Genomic DNA, 21216 nt, shown 5'->3' on the forward strand with positions numbered 1-21216 from the left:
TATCTATCCACTGAGCTACCAGAACTTTTTAAAAGAGGAGATAACTCAGAATGTTGAGAATAGAAACGTGAGACAAGCAAGAACGACTTTTTTGTAAAGTGCTGGAGATGTAAAAGGCTCAGCCAACTGGAGTAAGGCGTTTTCTCGTGATTACCTGAGTGTTTATAATACAGCCAGCGAGGGAGATGAATTGTTGATGAGTTGTTGAATACAAGCACACTCACATATTGTTAAATGTGAATCTGGTTGGACAGTGGTGGCACACACCTTTAATCCCAGCACACAGGAGGCAGAAGTAGGTGGATCTCTGTGACTTTGAGGCTAGGCTGGTCTATAAAGCAAGTTCCAGAACAGGCTCCAACACTCCAGAAAAACCCTGTTTCCAAAGACCAAAAATCAAACAAAACAACCAACCAACCTACCAATCAACCAAACAGAAAACATGAATCTGGAGAAAGTGGGTGGGTTGTTGCACCCACACCAGTACTAGTGGTATTACACTAAATGGATTCAAGGTGTTAATTCCAGGACAAACTGCTGGACAGGACTTCTTTGTCTTGTTTCTTTCAATTGAATGTCAGTGTACAGTGGTCTCAAAATCAAAAAGATGGTTTAAAAAATGGTTTGTTTTTTTTTGGGTTTTCGAGACAGGGTTTCTCTGTATTGTTTTGGAGGCTGTTCTGGAACTCATTCTGTAGACCAGGCTGGCCTCGAACTCACAGAGATCCACCAACTCTGCCTCCCAAGTGCAGGGATTAAAGGCGTGCGCCACCAATACCCAGCCCTAAAAAATGTTTTGAGAACTGCAATGATATTTACTGTATTAGAAATTAGGCTGGGTGGTGGTGGTGTTACACGCCTTTAATCCCAGAATTTGAGAGACAGAAGCAAGCAATCTCCAAGTTTGAGGCCAACCTGATCTAAAGCGTGAGTTTCAGGACAGCCAGAGCTACACAGAGAAAACCTGTCTCAAAAAAAAAAAAAAAAAGAAAGAAACAAAAAGAAAAGAAAAAGGAGAAAATAAAGGAAAAGAAATTTAGTAACTTTTTTCAATTAGCAATAAACACATATTAATTTAAACATTTTTATTAATTATAATTCTATTTGACATTATTCTTTACTTTTGTGAGTCTGTTTAATGTCTTTCACATAAAACTGGATCCTCATATCTTCTTCCACAAAATGTGATATCCATGTTGAGTAGCCTGAAAGGTTCTCTGGGGATGCATATATGGAGTGCGTAGTTCTGGGATAGAACAAAAGATAAACAATGCCTTATTGTTACTATAAAAATATATCCCAACCTCACAGACCCCTCGAAGTCTCGGCATACACATTGGCAAGCCCACTTCATTGTGACCTTTTGTCCTCATTTGCTCCTGCATGGGCAGCCGGTGAGGCAGACAGTGAGCTTTCATTTTCCTACTGCAGTGCCTTATATAATTCTTGGTGCTATGCAGATACCAAATAAACATTTGATGAACCAATGAAATATTAGTGACTTGTTTGCTAAGATTAGGAAGAGGGAGAGAGAGGAAGAGCGAGGGGGAGAGAGAGAGAGAGAGAGAGAGAGAGAGAGAGAGAGAGAGAGAGAGAGAGAGAGAGAGAGAGAGACTGTCAATCTGGTTGACAGTTTATTGCTGTAGACTTCTAGCTCTGAGTCAGAATAAAGGTCAGAATGTCCTGATCCAGCTTGGTCCAGGGAACAAACATTGTTCTGAGAGGCTCCTAGGGCATAAGAAACAGGGTACGTAGACAGAGTGGCCTTTTGAGAAAGGTCTCCCAACAGTTTACAGCTTTGTTCTTATGGCCTCTCCACACCATTCAGAACATGAAGAAAAGGGGCTCCACATGTTCTGTAGAAACATCAGAAATGGCTCTCTCCCTCTCATACTCCTGACACCTTGGGATGTCCCCCAAGGGTTCATTAGTGGCCAAGCTTGGTTCATTGGGCCGACAGAAGCTCTAGGAGAAGGAAAAGGACTCTGGGGTGCAGTCTGATTATGAGTTTATTATTAGTTCTCCTCTAACATATTAACCAAAATCCAGCTGGGGCTACAGGTGAGGGTGCTGGTTTAGAGCAGTACTTGTTAGGTACCCATTCTGCCCTGGACCGTGAGAGGGTCCTTTGGGGATGCACCAATCAGGCTGGCCAAGCTCAGCCCCTGCTTCAGTGAAATCCCCCCTTTGTAGGTGGGAGCTCAACCTTGTGACTGTGATACAATAATCCCCCAAAAAGCAAGGTGGTGATGATGCACGCCTTTAATCCCAGCACTTGGTAGGTAGAAGCAGGTGAGTCTCTGAGTTTGAGGTCAGCCTGCTCTACAGAATGACTTCCAGGACAGCAAAGACTACACAGAGAAACCATGTCTCAAAGGGAAAATGAAGCAAAACAAAAAAATCCTAAGAAAAGTAACTTTGGGAAGACAGGATTTATTTTGGTTCTTAGTTGGAAGGAAAAGTTCATCATATTGAGGAAGTCCTGGTAGTAAACCCTTGTGCCAGGTGGTGAAATCTAGTCAGGGCAGACAGCTGTGAATCCTATTGTTTCGTTGCCTTCTGTCCTTTTTATGGTCCAGGATCCAAGGCCAGGGGTGGAGGGAGTGTAAGGAAGTTGGGGAGTGTGGGGAGGGGGGACTCAGATATGGGATAGTGCCTTCTCAAATCATTTCACCCAATCAAGATTTGCCCTCTCAGGCATGCCCAGGGGCTAACAGCCTAAGTAGCCCTCCCAGGTGTGTGTGGAGGCTTGTCTCCTAGGGTATTCCAGATCCTGTCACATTGGTCATCAGCCCGGACCATCACAAACTCTGAAAGTGGATGGAAAAGAAGCCGAATCTCCTGGGATTGGGGAACAGTAACAAATTTGATTTTGCTATCAGATAAAAAAATCAGATAAACCAGGTGTTGGTGGTACACACCTTTAATCCCAGCACTTGGGAGGCAGAGGCAAGTGGATCTCTGAGTTTGAGGCCAGCCTGGTTTACAAAGTGAGTTCCAGGACAGTCAGGGCTATACAAAGAAACCCTTGTCTTGAAAAACCAAAACAAACCAACAGCAACAATAAAACCCAAAATCAACCAAACAAAAAAATTGTCTTAGTGTTCTATTACTGGGAAGAGACACCATGGTCAAGGCCACTCTTACAAAGGAAAGTATTTCATTGGGACTTGGCTTCAGAGGCTTAGTCCATTATCATCACAATGGGGAGCATGGTGGCAAGTGTGACACTGGGATAGTAGCTGAGAGTTCCATCCTTAGCTGCAGTCAGATTAAGATTACACCGGCGTAGGCTTTTGAAACCTCGAAGCCTACCCCCAGTGGCACACAAGGCAACACCTCCTAATCCTTCTAATCTTATAAAGAGTTCCACTCCCTGGGGACTAGGTATTCAAATTTGAGTCTGTGGGGGTCATTCTTATTTAAACAGCCACATTATATGAAGGTGTTCTGTAGAGAAGGTGTAAGTCATTTGCTTGAACACACATCTAAAGTAGCAGTAGTTCATGAAATGAAACCTTCCTTCCTTCCCTCCCTCCCTCCCTTCTTTCCTTCCTTCCCTCCCTCCCGCCCTCCCTCCCTCCCTTCTTTCCTTCCTTCCCTCCCTCCCGCCCTCCCTCCCTCCCTTCTTTCCTTCCTTCCCTCCCTCCCGCCCTCCCTTCTTTCCTTCCTTCCTTCCCTCCCTTTCCTTCCTTCCCTCCCTCCCTTCTTTCCTCCCTTCCCTCCCTCCCTTCTTTGCTTCCTTCCTTCCCTCCCTCCTTCCCTCCCTCCTTCCCTTCCTTCCCTCCCTCCCTCCTTCCTTCCCTCCCTCCCTTCTTTCCTCCCTTCCCTCCCTCCCTTCTTTCCTCCCTTCCCTCCCTCCCTTCTTTCCTCCCTTCCCTCCCTCCCTTCTTTCCTTCCTCCCTTCTTTCCTTCCTTCCTTCCCTCCCTCCCTTCTTTCCTCCCTTCCCTCCCTCCCTTCTTTCCTCCCTTCCCTCCCTCCCTTCTTTCCTCCCTTCCCTCCCTCCCTTCTTTCCTTCCTCCCTTCTTTCCTTCCTTCCTTCCCTCCCTCCTTCCCTTCCTTCCCTCCCTCCTTCCTTCCTTCCCTCCCTCCCTTCTTTCCTTCCTTCCTTCCCTCCCTCCCTCCTTCCTTCCCTCCTTCCTTCTACTATGGCCCCTGTTACAACTGTGACCTGATCAGTGTCTATTTTCAGGCTCCAAAAATCATCATGTTTGTATTCCAGGCAGAGGGGGAAGGGGAGATGAGCATGCTCTTCTCTCCTAAAAACAATTTCAAAGTTGCACAGGCCACTTTGCTAGCATTCCATGGACCAGATTATAGCTGCAATAAGAACCTGGAAAAAACAATTTTAAATTGTGGGCTTCATGACTACTTATGGTACCACATACCTGCTTCTTGGAAGATAGAAGCAGAAAGATCACAGGTCAGTCTGAGTGTCTAAGGGAGATGCCATCTCAAAAACAAAATCAGGCCAGGCGTTGGTGGCGCACACCTTTAATCCCAGCACTTGGGAGGCAGAGGCAGGCGGATCTCTGTGAGTTCGAGGCCAGCCTGGTCTACAAGAGCTAGTTCCAGGACAGCCTCCAAAGCCACAGAGAAACCCTGTCTCGAAAAACCAAAAAAAAAAAAAACCCAAAATCAAAGATTTGAAGTATGTAGCTTGGAGGTAGATGGCTTACCTACAGTGTACAAGGACCTGAGATTAATTTTAATTCCATGCATACACTTATATACACACTTAAGAAATTTAAGTGTTCTTTAGGTGTGAAATATACTCCTATAATCCCAGTACTCAGGGAAGCTGAGGCAGTAGAATCACAAGTTTAAGGCCAACTTGGAACCCTGGTGCAAAATAAAAGTGAGAAATGGGCTGGGGTTATAGTTTTGTTGTATAGTGCTTGCCCAGCATTTACAGTTCCCTTGGTTCAGTTATCTGTAGTCTACCTATAATCTATCCATTTTCTGTTTATCTACCCATCCACTCACCCATCTATCTATCCACCCATCCACCCATCCATCCATCCATCCATCCATCTATCCATCCATCCATCCATCCATCTTTGCATGCATCCATTCATCTTAAACTATGGGTTTTCATTGCTGAGGAACAACTAGGGTCAACTGGAGACCTCTGCTTGAGCCTAGATGTGAGGACAGGGAGTGTTTCAGAAGCTGAAGCCAGAGCATGCTCAGAACTTGTACCACGGAGGAATGAACTGGTAGGAAAGAAGTGTCAGGCACCTGATGGGAAGTGGCCAGCTGAAGTCTGTATTCTAGAAACCGTCTGTTTCCCTTGAAAGGCTGTTGACACCCCAATTGCTGGGCCCATACCTGGAGTCTCTGATTGAGTAAATCTTTAGGAGATCTGAAAATATACATTTCTACTAACTAGTTCCCAGGCGCTGCATGTGTGCGCGTGGGGGGGGGGGCAGGCACAGACACAGCGATGACAGTGCTTGCTTCAGCAGCACATATACTAAACCCTTTTATTAATTATAATTCTATTTGACATTATTCTGTACTTTTGTAAGTCTGACTTCACATAAGCTATTTTTATAGTAACAATAAGAAAAAAATGGCATGGGGGGCAGTGCTTGCTTCAGCAGCACATATACTAAAAAATTGGAACAATACAGAGATTATTAAGGCCCCTGCATAAGGGTGACTCACAAATTCGTGAAACATTTTGTATTTTTTTAAATGGGGGGGTTGCAGAAAGTTCTGGAAAGGAAGGTAATTTCTGTAACTCAGGAAGTGGAATCTGTAACTGACAACATGCTGTACTGCTGCTTCCAGAACTTCTCTTATCCCATGAGCTTGCACTCAAGAAAACAGGGCTAATAAAGAGCCTGCAAAGAAATAGCATAAAAGCCTGGTACCCAAGGACCTCCCCACTTCCTAGCAGGGTTACAGTACTAGGCTCCATCTCTACCCATCCCTTACCAGCTCTGAAGGCAAAGCTTAGAGATGAGTGATGTTGAGCAAGTCCTTTTCCCCACCACTCCCAGGTTTCCCCACCAGTAATAATGCTGGAGACCAATCTAGGTGTTCAAGGTGCCAATCACTATCAGTCCCCATAGAATAGCAATGTCTCACAGCCAAAAGAACTCAGATGCTTACCTAAACTGTCATTTAGAATGTAATCTGACACAGACCCTGGAAAGGAACCAAATCAAAATATAAAATGTCCATATTCTTTGATTTCATAGCTCCATATCCAGGAACTGAGTCTGTAGAAACACTGGTTGCTAGGCATGGTGGCACAAACCTGTAATGCCAGAACTTTGGGGGCAGAGGCAGAAAAGATCAAAATCAACTTGGGATACATAAAGACTGCCTCAAAACAAAAGCAAAATACGTGTGCTTCTGTGCAAATATAAGGCTATTCATTGTCTTAATAAGCTTTTCATTTTATAACTAAATACCTGAGGTAATTAATTTATAAAGAGAAAAAAGATTCCTTTGGATTCTAGTTGAAGAGTGAGGGCCTTGAGGCTTGCATGTGAAATGTGTTAGCCTCCAGAAGGTGACATCATTTGGGAAGATTATGGAACTTTAGGAGGAAATGGGTCACAATGTCTCTGAAGTCATGGGCACTAGGAATGCACACAGTGCACATGCATAATACATGCAAGTAAAACACTCCATACATATAGAATAAAAATAAACCTATTTGTTTTAAAGAAAGGGAAAATGACTGGGGGAGGGGTTTTGCTAAGTGGTGACTTTACAAATTATAAATTTCTTTAAAGACAGGGCTTCCTTTGTCTTGTTTAACCGTTTGATGGAAGAGGCAGCACATCTCAGTTACAGTTCTGTTGGGTAGATTGTTTCCTTACTCTGTTACTAAAGTCCCATCTGGAATGAATAAATGTTTGTTCACACATACGCCATAGCTCCTAATTACCTTCTTTTAAGTGATGAAATATAGTTTGGGGAAGACCACATAGATGCTACCTAGAGGAAGTGGATAGAAAAACAATGTCTGCCATAGCTGTAAGTCATCACGTTGGGAGCAGTCCTCACTGTTAACTCTTCACGCATGTGTTCACACATCTGCTGTTGTTGCATGTGTGTACACACATTTGTGTGCTAGTGCCTGAACATTCACGTAGAGGCCAGCGAACAACCGTGGCCATTCTTCCTTAGGTTCTACCTTGCTTTCTGAGATAAAAATCTCTCACTGGCTTGGCAGTAGACAAAGGCAGGTTAACCAGTTAGCCCCAGAAATCTACCTGCCACTGTGTCTTCAATCCTGGAACTATACAAACCTGTGCCACTTTGCCTGGCTTTTTTATGTGGTTCTGGGAAGTCAGATTCAGTTTCTTGTTACCAGAGCACTATGGTCCCTATCCTCCAATCAAAGGTTCATTATCTTTACAAGACAAGCTATGTCTGCTTGTGACTCTCCTCCATAGCTGGGCTTGTTGACTGGAAGATGGGGGTAGGATAGATCACTGGATCCTCACCTAAGTGTTCATCCATTCCTCCCAGCCATGTGTACATAATTCAGCTTTAATTGCACATGACCTCAGGGTCTCAGGAAAGTGCCAGAGTACATAGGCTGAGGAAGGCAGGGAAGGCCTCCATCTATGTGGCCACTGGGGAGCCAGCATCCATGTTCCACAGCAGACCTTCCTCTCAGGTTGCTTCAGGATCACCCACATTCTGGCCCATAACCCCTCACCCATACTCTGTTCAGTAAGTCTAATAAGTTTGTTGGTTCCCAGGGTGAACCTTGCTGGAATCATACTTTGGTTTGTCATTGGAAGAGAGGAAATGTTTATATCTCTTCAGAGAAAAAATTCTCACAACAGACCTGGGCCCAGCATGTTGCTGAGTGAGCTATTGCATCTGCCCTACACCCAAATTTTATGCAAATCTTTGGCAAGTTTTATGGGGAAAGTCTTTAAAAATATATTAAGGGAGAAAAGCTATATTGAATATTAGGATTCTGTTGCCATGAATATAAACCTAGAGGGGGAAATGGAAAGAAAAAATGTCTTCAGACTAAAAAAGCTAGATGAAGTAATTTGGAAGCCGTAGTAGCTAAATGCTGAAAAAGGTGCTGGATCACAATGTACACAGGATGAAAACGTTTACAATGTAGAAAGTGCCCTGAATAATGCAGAAGCCACCCCCCAGGAACAGTAAAGATACTGAGATCCCATAAAGAAAACCTTCCATTAATCTGGAACAGACCAGTGAATGGACAATTCCTCTTTGTGCCTTCACTGAGACTATGAGTTCCTGCAAGACAAGAGCTGGTTCCATTCATCTCAGTCCCTGGGGTGAAACAAAACAAAACAAAACAAAACAGAACTGGGGTTTAATGAGTACTCATTGTACAAATAAGGAAAATTCCACATTATTAGATAATATTTGTTATTAATTGAATTTTATTGTTTTTCATACCTGGAAAAAGTATTTAAAGTTAGTGCCCCAAATGTATACACAAAATGTTCAGGTCATATAACATTACATTGAATGTGAAGGAGTCAACTGAAAAAAAAATCTTCCTTGGCTTCCTTCCTAGAGCATCCATTATTTATCCAAATATTTCCTTTATGTCTGTAAACCTACCTGTAATTACAAAGGTACATGTGTCATGTAATTGCTCAAGATCATTAGCTTTGGAATTAGATACGCCTATATTTGAATCCATCCACTATTTAGTGCTGTGACCTTGAGAAAGTCACTTAACCTCTTACTGGCTCAAATTTCTTAGGGAAATTAAGATAATGATTTTTTAAAAACCTCAAGATTAACTAGGATAATAAGTCAGTTGGGCTAGAGGCGATGATTCAGAGGTTAAGAGCACTGGCTGCTCTTCCAGAGTCCCGAGTTCAATTCCCAGCAACCACATGGTAGTTCACAACCATCTGTAAAGTTATCTGGTACCCTCTTCTGATCTGCAGGCAGAACACTATATCCATAATCAATAAATAAACCTTTAAAAAATCAGTTAACACTTAGGATCGTCCTAATACATATATATCTCAATGCTAAAATAGTATATATATGTGTAACGTGTAGTTTTCCCCGCCAGTTGCCTGGGCCCTGCCAAGCTGTCTGAACCCTCAAATAACACACAGGACACTATATTAATTATACGCTGTTGAACATTTGTTATTGTTTTTCATTGTCTAGCTCTGACTTAATTATTGACCCATTATCATCAATATATATTTATATAAACACTTATCTTTTTTTTGGTTTTTCAAGACAGGGTTTCTCTGTGGCTTTGGAGGCTGTCCTGGAACTAGCTCTTGTAGACCAGGCTGGCCTCGAACTCACAGAGATCCGCCTGCCTCTGCCTCCCGAGTGCTGGGATTAAAGGCGTGTGCCACCAACGCCCGGCCTAAATACTTATCTTTTCGAGAATGCCAGACTTTTGTTCTCTGAGGATCACATGGTGACGGCTCAGTTCACTACATTTCCCAGAATCCTCCTAGACTCCTAGTCCCACCTATCTTGCTTCCCTATTGGCCAACAATGCTTCATTGACATATACACAGGACTTCCCCCATCATATATGTATATATTTTTTAAAGATTTATTTATTCTTATTTTGCGTGTATGGTGTTTTACTTGTTCCACATTCATGTAATGCCCATAGAGACCAGAAGAGGACATGGAATCCCCTGGGGTTGTGTCTGTAGCTAGTTATAAGCCCTGATGTGGGTACTGACATAAAATTTGGGTCTTTGGCCAAAGCAACAAGAGCTCTTACTCACTGGGCCATCTCTCCCATGCTTCCTTTACTTTTTTTTTTTTTGGAGATAGGGTCTCCAGTAACTCTGGCTGTCTTAGAACTTTCTATGTAGACTGAGCTGGCTTCAAACTCATAAAGATCTATCCATCTCTGCCTCCCAAGTACTCCTTCATGTCTGGCATTTGTTTTTCTATGCAGCAAAATATTACAAATATATATTCATACGTGAAGAGCAATTCATTCTTTTGATGGTTATATTGCATTCTAATATATAGGTCTACATAAGCAACACCCTGCACAAGTGTTCCTAATGTTTTATCACTATAAATAACCACAACTCTGCTGCACATACAGATTTTTACAGGGTTGTATGTGGGTGTGGGCAAGGCGTGAAGGGCAGAGGATAACAGCCTGCTAGAATCAGTTCTTTGCTTCCGCCACGGCTTCTGGGAACCAAACTCGATTGTCAGCCTTGAGTGGCAAGTGCCTCCACCTGTGAGTCAGCACAATGCCCCACCCGTTTTCACTTTTCCTTTTAATTTTGTGTGTATGCTTGTGTGTGGCGAGTGTGGGACTTTGAAGATTGATATACAGCCCTAGAAACGGAATTCATGGATCAAAGTGCATGAAATAAAGGAATTAAAATATTGTGTCTAAAAACTGTCAAGCTGTCTTTTTAAGTATTTTTAAAATATCTATTCTATGTGTATGAATGCTTACCACATGTGTGCCTGGTTCCTGAGGAGATCAGGGGTGGGTCTGAGATTCGCTGGAACTGGAGTCACAGATGTGGGTGCTGGAAACCGAACCCGGGTCTTCTGCAAGAGCAGCCCGTGCTTCTTCCCACTGGGGCATTTCTCTACCCCCAATTGTCCTTCTGAAGAGGTCTGTGACTTTCCACTTTCATCAGCTAACATACTTTGCTGCATTTTGATTGTATACACTTTGGCCAGACTAAAGTTTATCTCAATTAACTTACATCAAATGTCCAAGTAGTTCCAAAGCCAAAACTATACCTTGCTAGTTCTACTACATTTCAGTGCTTTATCTTCCTGTAATTTATAAGCAACCAAGGATTTTTTTTTTTTTTTTTTTTTGGTTTTTCGAGGCAGGGTTTCTCTGTATTGTTTTGGAGCCTGTCCTGGAACTCGGTCCATAGACCAGGCTTGGTCTGGAACTCACAGAGATCCACCTGCCTCTGCCTCCCGAGTGCTGGGATTAAAGGCGTGTGCCACCACCGCCCGGCTGCAACCAAGGATTTAGTTTGAGAGACCAGTGGCCACACCTACATCTTTGTTTTCTGCGACAGGCAGAAGGTAGGAATCAGCTGTACCTCTTGGCCAGAAGCTGGTCACCATCACCAAGTGGGAAGTCTACTTTACTCATAGTTAAGGCCTCTACACTGCTTTAAAAAATGTGTGTGTGTGTGTGTGTGTGTATGCGCGCGCGCACGTGCAGCGCACACTCGCACTTGCAGGTGTGGCCCACAAATGTGCAGGTGCTGGCAAAGGCCAGAAGAGGGTGTCAGATTCCCTTCAGCTGGACTTAGAAGCAGTTGTGAGTCTCTTGATATTAGTACTGGGAATTAAACTAGAGTCCTCTAGAAGAGAAAGCAAGAGCTCTTGACCTGACCACTGAGCAATCTCTCCAGCCCCTACTTTTATTTAATATCTATTTTAACTCGATAAATAAACACATAGAATTTAAGAGTTAAGTATCGCTGGACATCGGTGGCGCACGCCTTTAATCCCAGCACTCGGGAGGCAGAGGCAGGCGGATCTCTGTGAGTTCGAGGCCAGCCTGGTCTACAGAGCGAGTTCCAGGACAGCTTCCAAAACAATACAGAGAAACCCTGCCTCGAAAAACCAAAAAAAAAAAAAAAAAAAAAAAGAAAAAAGTTAAGTATCACTTTAATTTGGATACTACCAAGGAACTAGGAGTTAGATGCCCTGCAGGCAAACAGATAGGGAAGAAAGGCTCTAGGTAGATCAATATACCTTTTCACTTAAACATTTAAAATGGCTGAATTCCTGCTTCCTCTCCCTCTCCAAGACAAAGACTTGGAATGTATTTATCCAAAACCCAGAAGGAATTGTTGAATGGAACTTTCAAGCCTCCTGGGTCCTGTTGAGAGAAACAATTTCTTTCTTTGCCTGGAATATGCAATATTCTGAACTAACCCAAACAATCCAATTCTGAGAAAGGTAAGGGATTCACTCACTCTATGCCTCCAAAAGTTTTGGCTTTGCTAGATATTATCTTTGGGTTCCCTTCCCATTGGGGGAACCTGCCTCTTTGTGTGCTTTGGTGAGTGTGTGTTTCTTTATATTTTTCAGGGTTTATTGTATTTTATAAATATGAGTGTATTTCCTATATGTATGTATGTGCACCATGTGTATATGTCTGGTGCCCATGGATGTCAGAAGAGAGTACTGAATCAATCCCTTGGAACCAGAGTTACAGATAGTTGTGACCAGCCTGGTCTACAGAGCAAGTTCCATGACAGCCTCCAAAGCCACAGAGAAACCCTGTCTTGAAAAACAAAAACAAAACAAAACAGCAAACCAAAAACAAAAGCAAAAAACACCTCAAATCTCAGATAGGGTGTCCTTCAGTGGCTAGCAAGTGTCACTTCTAATTGCCTTGGTTTTTTTTTTTTTTTTCTTTTTTGCGGGGCAGTGATTTGAGGCAGGGTTTCTCTGTGCTCTGAAGGCTGTCCTGGAACTAGGTCTTGTAGACCAGGCTGGTCTTGAACTCACAGAAATCCACCTGACTCTTCTTCCCAAGTGGTGGGACTAAAGGCATGTGCCAACCCCCCCAAATTCTCCACTCTCCACTCCCCTACCTCTCCCTGCCCAGCTGCCTTGATTTGTTTTTTTCAAGACAAAGTTTCTCTGTAGATCAGGCTGGCCTTGAACTCAGAGATCCACCTGACTTTGCTTCCAAGTGCTGGGATTAAAGGCAGCCGATACTGGCAGCTTTTTTTTTTTCCCCTTGATTTGAATAATCACCTCAGGCCTTATTTGCTTAGTGGCTTATATGAGTTCCAAGTCAGATCCACATTTGTTGCCAGCTCTCAGACCCTCTGTAGTCGCCTCGGGTTTATACTCTGTCTAGGATTAAGGACATGTAAGGCATTCATTCTCAAAGTGTGATCCCAAGAACTAACAGGTCAATTTGGACGTCATTGAGACTGCAAATGATTGCAAGTCATCACACCTCATCTTAGTTAAACTTCTATTTGCTTTCATTAGTTCCTTAACCAAAAAAAAAAGTCAGTGGCAAGCAAATCTCAGTGAGTTTGAGACCAACGTGGTCTACAAAGCGAATCTCAAAAAAAAAAAAAAACCCTCCCTCAAAACAACAAAAACAAACAAAAATGAGCTCCGCATTGGTGTCACACGTCTTCAATCCCAGCACTTGGGAGGCAGAGGCAGGCAGATCTCTTGTGAGTTGGAGACCAGCCTGGTCTACTGAGTGAGCTCCAGGACAGGCTCCAAAACAATACAGAGAAATCCTGTCTCGAAAAACCAAAAAATAAAAAAAATAAAATAAAAAAAAACCAAATAAAAAAACAAACAAAAAACATTTTGACCAAAAGCAATTTAAGGGAGAAAAGCTCTATTTGGCTAAGCAGCCACCATCTTGGTGGTAATTCAGATTACCCCAGCTGGGTTTTCTGCCTATTGTCTCTCATGGAGGTCTGAGGGTATCATGCTATCATCACCAGAGAGAGTATCCATCCTCTCTGTTACATTGTATGCAACATTGCCTTTACTGCATGTGACCTGAGGGGCTCCATCTGTATGGCTACTGGGAAGCCTTCATCCCTGCTGGGTAAGGGCTTTCCAGACATGGCCTACTGAGGGGAAGGAACACCGTACCCCTGTAATTAACCCTGACCTATGCTCGGTAAGGAAGTGTAATAAGCTCATTGATTCTCCACAGATAACTTAGGTGGAATATCATCTTGATTTGTCATTGGGGCCTTAGGAGAAGGGGTAGATATTGCTTACACCTCCCGCTGGGAAAGAATTTTAACATCAGGCTTACTGGTTATGGTCCATCATCAGGGGGGAGACAAGAGAAGAATCTGGAGGCAGGAATTGAAGCAGAAGTCACAGAAGAACACTGCTTACTAGATTGCTTCCAGAGGCTTCCTCAAGCCTGTGTTCTTGCACCAGCCAGGACCACCAAGTAAACTGGCAACTCCCACATCGGTGTTAATCAAGAAAATGCCACACAAACCTGCCTACGGGCTAATCTGATGGAGGCAATCCCTCACCTGAGATTCCTTCTTCCCAGAGATGTCTAGGATTATATCAGATTGACAAAAACCACCAATATACATCCTGCCCTAGACTTACTGAATGAGTGGCTCTTTGGAGGACCTAGTAATCTGGGTTTAAACAGCACCAAGGGATTCTTTATTTCAAGACAGGGTTTCTCTATGTAACAGTGCTGGCTGCCCTGGACTCTGCCTTCTGAGTGCTCAGGATTAAAGGCCTGTGCCACCACTGCCCAGCCACTGAGGGATTCTTCTTTTTTAGACTATCTTAAACATTTTTTTTACTTATTTTTATTTCATGTGCATTGGTGTTTTTGCCTGCAGATATGTCTGTATGAGGGTACTGGATCCCCTGGAACTGTAGTTAGACAGTTATGAACTGTTATGTGGGTGCTGGGAATTGAAACTGGACCTCTGGAAAAACAGCCAGTGCTCTCAATTGCTAAGCCATCTTCCTGGCCCACTGAGGGATTCTTATGGGCACTCAACTTGCAAGCCCCAGTCTTTTCCATAAAATGGAGACACAGTCTCTTTCATGTAGCTTTATTGGGAGTGACATGGTGTTAGACATTATAGAACACTCCAGATTTCTCTGGAGACTATTCGCATTAATCTTGATTAGATTAAGAAACACCTAGTGCACCGGTTAAGTGGTTTAATACTGGCACTCGGGAGGCAGAGGCATTGGGATTTGGGAGGTCAAGGCCAGCCTGGTCTACAGAGTAAGTTCCTCAACAGCCAAAGATACACAGAGAAACCGTGTCTCAAAAACAAAATTGGACAGGAGGGGAGGGGAGGGAGAGAGAGAGACTGAGATTCCTAGGATATTAATGAGACACAACCTTAGGAATGCTTGCATCTTTCAGTTTTAACTGAGAAATGACCCATTCTGTAGCTGAGTGGCACTATTCTAAGAGCTTCCAGGTAGAAAAGAAGAGAGAGGTGCCGCTGAAAAGCTCATTCTCCTTTCTCTGCTTCCTGGTCAATACCTTGGCCCAAGCCACCTCCATCGCTGTGTCGTTCTTGTCATGGACTGACTGCATTCCTCTGAACTGTGAGCCAGAATAATAAATCTAGCCTCCCTTAATTTGCTTGGTCAGATTTTTGGTCTCAGAGGTGAAAAATTTGATAATATAGAGTCCACAAAGTTACAGTTTTGTTACTCAGGGGAGCTTCACAAACTAGCTGCTTGGTCTGCCCAGGCCCTTTCCAGGGTCTCTAGCTCGAGTATCACCCCATTGAGGTTCCCACCCCAAGCAACTGTCTTCACTATTCCCCCTGTATCCTGGTACTATTGTCTACCAAGGATGCAGACAGTAGACAGCCCACTCACCCTGTTACAGTCACCATTCCCCAGTGTGGCCCAGAGCAGCCTCCTTTATCCCTCCCTTAACTGTCCCCTAGCCTCAGGAGCTATCAGCTCTTGGTTTATCCCCACAATCTTTCTCTGCAAACCAGAACCACCAGTTTTTCAGGGAACCAGAACCAGGCCTGGTGTTTTTTTTTTTTTTTGTATTCGTAGTTCCTTGGAATGTGAGCATGGAGAAGAGAGGTGGCCGGGCGTTGGTGGCGCACGCCTTTAATCCCAGCACTCGGGAGGCAGAGGCAGGCGGATCTCTGTGAGTTCAAGGCCAGCCTGGTCTACAGAGTGAGTGCAAGGACAACCTCCAAAACAATACAGAGAAACCCTGTCTCGAAATGCCCCCCCACAAAAAAAAAGAGAGAAGAGGGGTGGAATCCCTGCTCCAGCTTCAACCTTCAGCCTGCTCACTTTGAGGGGCAGTTCTTAACATAATTGAGCCTCAGCTCTCTTACAAGAAAGGAGCAGCTATATGTAGTAGCCAGCTGCTCCTATTATCTCAGTAAACCCTAAATCTTTACCATGGTCTCTGTTCCTGCCTCATTGTGGGTCCCCAAGCACCTGTTTCCTGCTGCTCTTAGCTACCCCACTGGCTTCCTGGGGCACTCTCACCTCAGGGACTTTCATTTGCTCTCCTGTCTGGTATGCAATACTTTTATTGGGGTGGGAGGTTGAGGCAGGTTTCTCTGTGGCTTTGGAGTCTGTCCTGGAACTAGCTCTGTAGACCAGGCTGGCCTTGAACTCAGAGAGATCTGCCTACCTCTGCCTCCTGAGTGCTGGGATTAAAGCTATGCCTAGCCCTTATTTGTCACAAAAATCAAGATTTTCCTCGATGGGCGGTGGTGTCACATACCTCTAAAAACAACAACAACAAAAAGCAAAAGAAGATTTTGCTCAATGATCTCCCATTTCCCAAACCATCCATCCTAAAATGATACCTTGCCTCCACCCCTACCACCAATTTGCTAGCCCTAGGGAGGGTATAAAGAGCCTGGGGCTTCAGTTCCAAACCTCGTTGAAGAATTTGCAGCACCTTCGTTTTCATTGTCTGTAAAATGGGGCTGATGATAATAACCACCTCTCCACAATGTCGTGTGTTCTTTGCCAATCTTGAAATATTAGCTGTCAGGCACAATAGTAAATAAGGTTATGTTTGTAACTTAAGCAACTTCAAAAGAGTTTTATTAGGTAATATGACCACTGCAGAAGACTCACACCCACAGTCCTCTTAGGAACTTCACGCCCAGTCTCTCCAAATTCAGCGATACAGTCACTAGGAGAGAGGCTGACTTTTCTCAGACTGTGGACCCAAGGGCGGCAGGAGTGGAGCTAGGATGTGCCACACAGCACTCTGTCCTTTAAAACACAAATTTTCACGGCTTTGGGGCTTAGCTTTTGTTTGTCAGCTTTTTAAAATTTTTTTTACTTAGACTGTTTTCCATCTTTGTTTGTTTTGAGACAGGGTTTTTATGTAGCCATGCCGGCTGTCCTGGAACTCTGTAGACCATGCTGGCCTTGAATTCAGATTCCTCACCTGCCTCTGCCTCCTGAGTGCTGGGATTAAAGGTGTGCACCAATGCCGCCCAGCATTGTTTTTCAGTTTTTTGTTTTGTTTTCTGAGACAGGGTTTCTCTGTTCCAGGAGAAGCTCTTCTCCTGGAACTAACTCTGTAGACCAGACTGGTCTCAAATTCACAGAGATTCACCTGTCTCTGCCTCCTGAGTACTGGGATTAAAGGTGTTCACCACCACAGCTGTTTTTCAACTTTTTTTTTTTTTGGTTTTTCGAGACAGGGTTTCTCTATGGCTTTGGAGGCTGTCCTGGAACTAGCTCTTGTAGACCAGGCTGGCCTCGAACTCACAGAGATCTGCCTGCCTCTGCCTCCCAAGTGCTGGGATTAAAGGCGTGCGCCACCAACACCCAGCTTGTTTTTCAACTTTTAACTAAACTTTATTGTAGCATAATTCACAAATTCCATCACCCTTATGTCACTTGGCAGTTCATTCCTACCCTAAAGTCAACTACTGACATTTCTGCTTCCAAAGGCTAGTGAGTACACTTTATATTAATAGAATCATACACTATGTAGTATTCCCACCCCATTTTTAGAGGTGAAGCTAAAAGGTGAATAAACATAAACCAAACCCATGAAAAGGCACAATTTGAGGTATTCTACCATTTCCTACTAAAATCATCGCCACATAAAATATATTTTCACCCCAAAAAGATTTTCCCTCTATTTTCCATTACCCACTCTCTAACATAAATTTCTTTCCAGAACTGTGTAAGAGTCACCCACCACGTGTTCTTTTGTGCCTGGATTCCTTCACTCAGCATTAATTTGATCCATCCAAGCTGTTCACTCTCAATTCTACTTTTGTTCCCATTGTATGGAAATGATACAATTTGTCTTTTTATTTACTAATGAACACAGGAGTGTCTTCCAGTTTCTGGACTCTCATGGGAAGAGGCACTATGAATAGCTTGATACAAAAGTCTATTTGTGAATCTAAGTTTCATTTATCTTGGGCAAGTACCTAGTCATGGCATTAGCTGCACCACAGGCAGACATACATTTAACTTTGAAAGAAAATGACTTTTAAATTTTTATTTATTATTGTGTGTGTTTTGCTTTGTCAATCTCTGTGCTTAGAAGATAGAAAATGCTCATAAATGTTGGCTAGCAAGCCTAACAGGAAGTGAAGGTTACCTTAGTAATTTAAACAAGTTCAAAATAAAGAATAAAATCTGAATCCAGGGTTTATCAGGTGCTTCAGCAGCTGCAGAAGACTCACAACTTTCAATCCCCTGTTTTCACCTCCAATCTCTGTGTGATTGTGAGCACCAGGGTGGAGTTGATTTTCTTCCTACCTTCTTGTGGGCTCAGGGAATTGAAATCAGGTTACCAGGTTCACTTGGCACATAACTCTACCACAGAGCCATCAATCACCCAGGTTGTTTTACATTCTAGTAGTCTCTCTCTCTTTCCATAGACAGGGTTTCTCTGTCGCTTTGTAGACCAGGCTGGCCTCGAACTCAGGGATCCGCCTGCCTCTGCCTCCCAAGAGCTGAGATTAAAGGCGTGCGCCACCGTCGTCAGGCTTCTAGTAGGCTCTTTAATTGACTAAAGTTTAGTGCCAGTCTTGTTCTTATGGTATCACTTGTTTCTTCTCCCTGCAATGTCCCCACTAGTTACAGCATGATTCGATTCTTGTCATTGATTATGCAGACCAATGTCATTCTCCTGAGAGTACTACCAAATGAGTTACACTCCCACCTCAAAATCAAATAAAGTCACAACCCCCAATAGCTTATAAAGCCATATTTGGAGATAACACCTTTTAAAAAGATTAAATTATCAAATGTGGTGGCACACACCTTTAATCCCAATACTTGAGAGACAGAGACAAGCAGATCCCTGAGTTCAAGATCAGCATGGTGTACAGAGGGTGTTCCAGGACAGCCAGGGCTGCACAGAGAAACCCTGTCTCTAAATAATAGCAAGCAAAAAACCAACAACAAAGAAAAGAAGTTGAAATTAAAATAAGGCTGTTGGATAATCCTAATCCAAGGGGATGGGGACTGATGACTGGTATAATATTGAACTAGAATGGAAAGGAAAGGCATATTAAACAAAAACATGGTATTGTTAACGTTCCTGATCTTGATCACTGTATTGAGACTGTGCAAGAATATCTTTGTCCTCAGGAAATAAAATATATAGAGATAAAGGAGTATGACATCTAAATTTAACAGGATTTATAAAAGGATATACACATACATAAACGTATACATTCTTATGTTCACAGAACATGAAAATATAGCAAAACAATGCAATTCTGACAAAAAGGGGGAGACTTCTCTACTATTGTTACACTTTTGTGTACACTGACACTGAACATACACAAAGTTAGAGGTTTTCTGTGCTCGTGGTATCTTAAGACGTCTGCCCCCAAATTCCAGAAACTCTAGTTCATTCTTTTATGGTACATTTAATCTATCATGTTTGACTACAATGTTTACCATTTATTTTGCAAAACTCTGTTCTGGTCTCAGTACTTTAACTCTGTAACCTCTATGAAGACACAGGTTGACTGTCTCCTCCAGTGGCAAAGAACCACAATTAAGGCAAAGGATGTCATGCCCACTGCCCTTTCCCCAGACTTAAAAACAGCGTGTAGCAGAAACTCCAGTTATGTCCTTCAATATTTGGAGATTCAGCCACCAAATATTGGATGTCTTCTAGGCACTGGGGTACAAAGCAGGGCACAAAATATTTAAAAGCCCAAGCATAAGGGCTAGGGGTGTAGCTCAGTTGGGAAAGTACTTGCCAAGCATGCACAAAGCCCTGGGTTTGATTCCTAACACCGTTTAGGGTGTGGCGGAGCAGGCCTTTAATCTCATTACTCAGGAGATGAAGCCAGGAGGAAAAGTTCAAGATCATTCCTTTTTGTTTGTTTTATTTTTCGAGACAGGCTTTTTCTGTGGGTTTGGAGGCCGTCCTGGAACTAACTCTTGTTGACCAGGCTGATCTCGAACTCACAGAGATCCACCTGCCTCAGCCCCCAAGAGATGGGATTAAAGGCGTGTGCCACCACCCACTCGAAAGATCACAGGCATTGTGTGCTCCCTCCCCCTACAACAGGCGACAGGGGTGGAAGGGATCCCAAATCCAAGCCCAAAGCAGCTTATATCGGGGCACTCAGTTAGTCAGTCATCATATTTCACTTGGTCTTTTGCAACCTGGGAAGTGAGGACCACCCTGTTTGGCAGAGAAGGATATTGAGGATTACGAGCGGCTGAGATCTCTGGGATCATTAGTGGGCGTGAGGATCAGTATTCCAACCCAGGCCTGAGCTGTGATCAATCAAATTTAAGCCATTCACCCAATCAATATAAAGTGCCGGCGTGGAGCTACCATGCAAGTCAGACGCGGAGACGAGTTTGCAGAGCGCAGACGACTCGCGAGGGCCCTCAGTACAGGTCGCAGGATTTTGGCGCGCTCTTTTTGTTGGTTGGGTGTCCTCGCCGGTGATTGGTTCCGTGCTGTGGCGGCTGCTGGGTCGACCTCGGTTGCACAGAGGCCGCGCAGCCCTCGTCTGGCCTCCTGGGGGATGGGCCACCAGGAATCTCCACTGACCAGAGCAGCGGCGGGAGGTGCGGCTTACATAAAGAGGTTACGTAAAGCGCTCAGCTGGCGCGAACTCGAGGACAGACACGGGGATCTGGAAGCCGGGGCCTCCCCCGGGAGCGTTGCTGTCACCACAGGAGCCGCGCTGCGACCGAACACACGTCCCGCTCGGGTCTCCGCCTCGCGCTCTACTCGGCTCCGTAGACAAGCCCGGCTCGGAACGGACCATCCTCGGGCGCGGGCTCCAGGGGGGAACCGGCCCGCCCGGAAGTGGAACAGCGCCGGCCAGGTAAGGGCGAATGGAGAAGCAAGGGACGGAGCGGGAGAGCCAGCACCCCTCTGGGCTCGGGGAGGGCAGTCGGGGTCGCGGTTTGCTCTCGGAAGCCGAACTTTTGCCAGTCTCCACCCGCTGTCCCCAGGGGCTTGGGTCGACCCACTGGGCTCGGTTAGGTTTAATTCAAAGGACTGTTTACACCGGGAGAACTCCGGTAGGACGCGGGGAGGGGCTGTCGGGAGGGAGCTGAGCGCCCGGAAAGCTTAAGCAGGCCGAACCGTCTCTGGAGACGGTTGTCTTAGATTGGGAATGTCCCCACTGCTTTTTTCCCCCCTACTGTTGACGGGTAAATCAGTGGAGAAAGTGGACGGTTTGTGTTTCGGCTTCCGGTCCTCCCTCTGTACTTCCCTGTGGTTCCGTCTTTCCCGCTTTCCTTTCCCCTCCCCC

General features: G+C 44.4%; 1 protein-coding gene, 1 long non-coding RNA gene and 1 other non-coding gene across 4 annotated transcripts in view; 2 read left to right on the forward strand and 1 right to left on the reverse strand.

The window, feature by feature from the left end:
• Positions 1-1112: 1112 nt before the first annotated feature.
• On the reverse strand, positions 1113-20367 carry LOC121140518. Its single transcript, XR_005877404.1, has 3 exons — positions 20283-20367; positions 16376-16486; positions 1113-1246 (listed from the first exon to the last, which is right to left on the reverse strand). It is a non-coding gene; the product is annotated as an uncharacterized LOC121140518 (long non-coding RNA).
• Positions 5592-5697, forward strand: LOC121140643. Its single transcript, XR_005877560.1, has one exon. It is a non-coding gene; the product is annotated as a U6 spliceosomal RNA (small nuclear RNA).
• The window catches only part of Stk35 (serine/threonine kinase 35), a 31219-nt gene continuing 30330 nt past the window's right edge, over positions 20328-21216 (forward strand). The window contains exon 1 of one of the 2 annotated variants that reach the window (XM_040746280.1): positions 20328-20784. In XM_040746280.1, the coding sequence (XP_040602214.1) occupies positions 20479-20784 (306 nt within the window). In that variant the 5' untranslated portion in view covers positions 20328-20478. The remainder of the gene's footprint in view (positions 20785-21216) is intronic. The other variant, XM_040746281.1, reaches the window with a different exon arrangement.

The sequence above is a fragment of the Mesocricetus auratus genome, unplaced genomic scaffold, assembly GCF_017639785.1.
Source record: "Mesocricetus auratus isolate SY011 unplaced genomic scaffold, BCM_Maur_2.0 Super-Scaffold_100004, whole genome shotgun sequence".
In the NCBI taxonomy this organism is placed as follows: domain Eukaryota; kingdom Metazoa; phylum Chordata; class Mammalia; order Rodentia; family Cricetidae; genus Mesocricetus; species Mesocricetus auratus.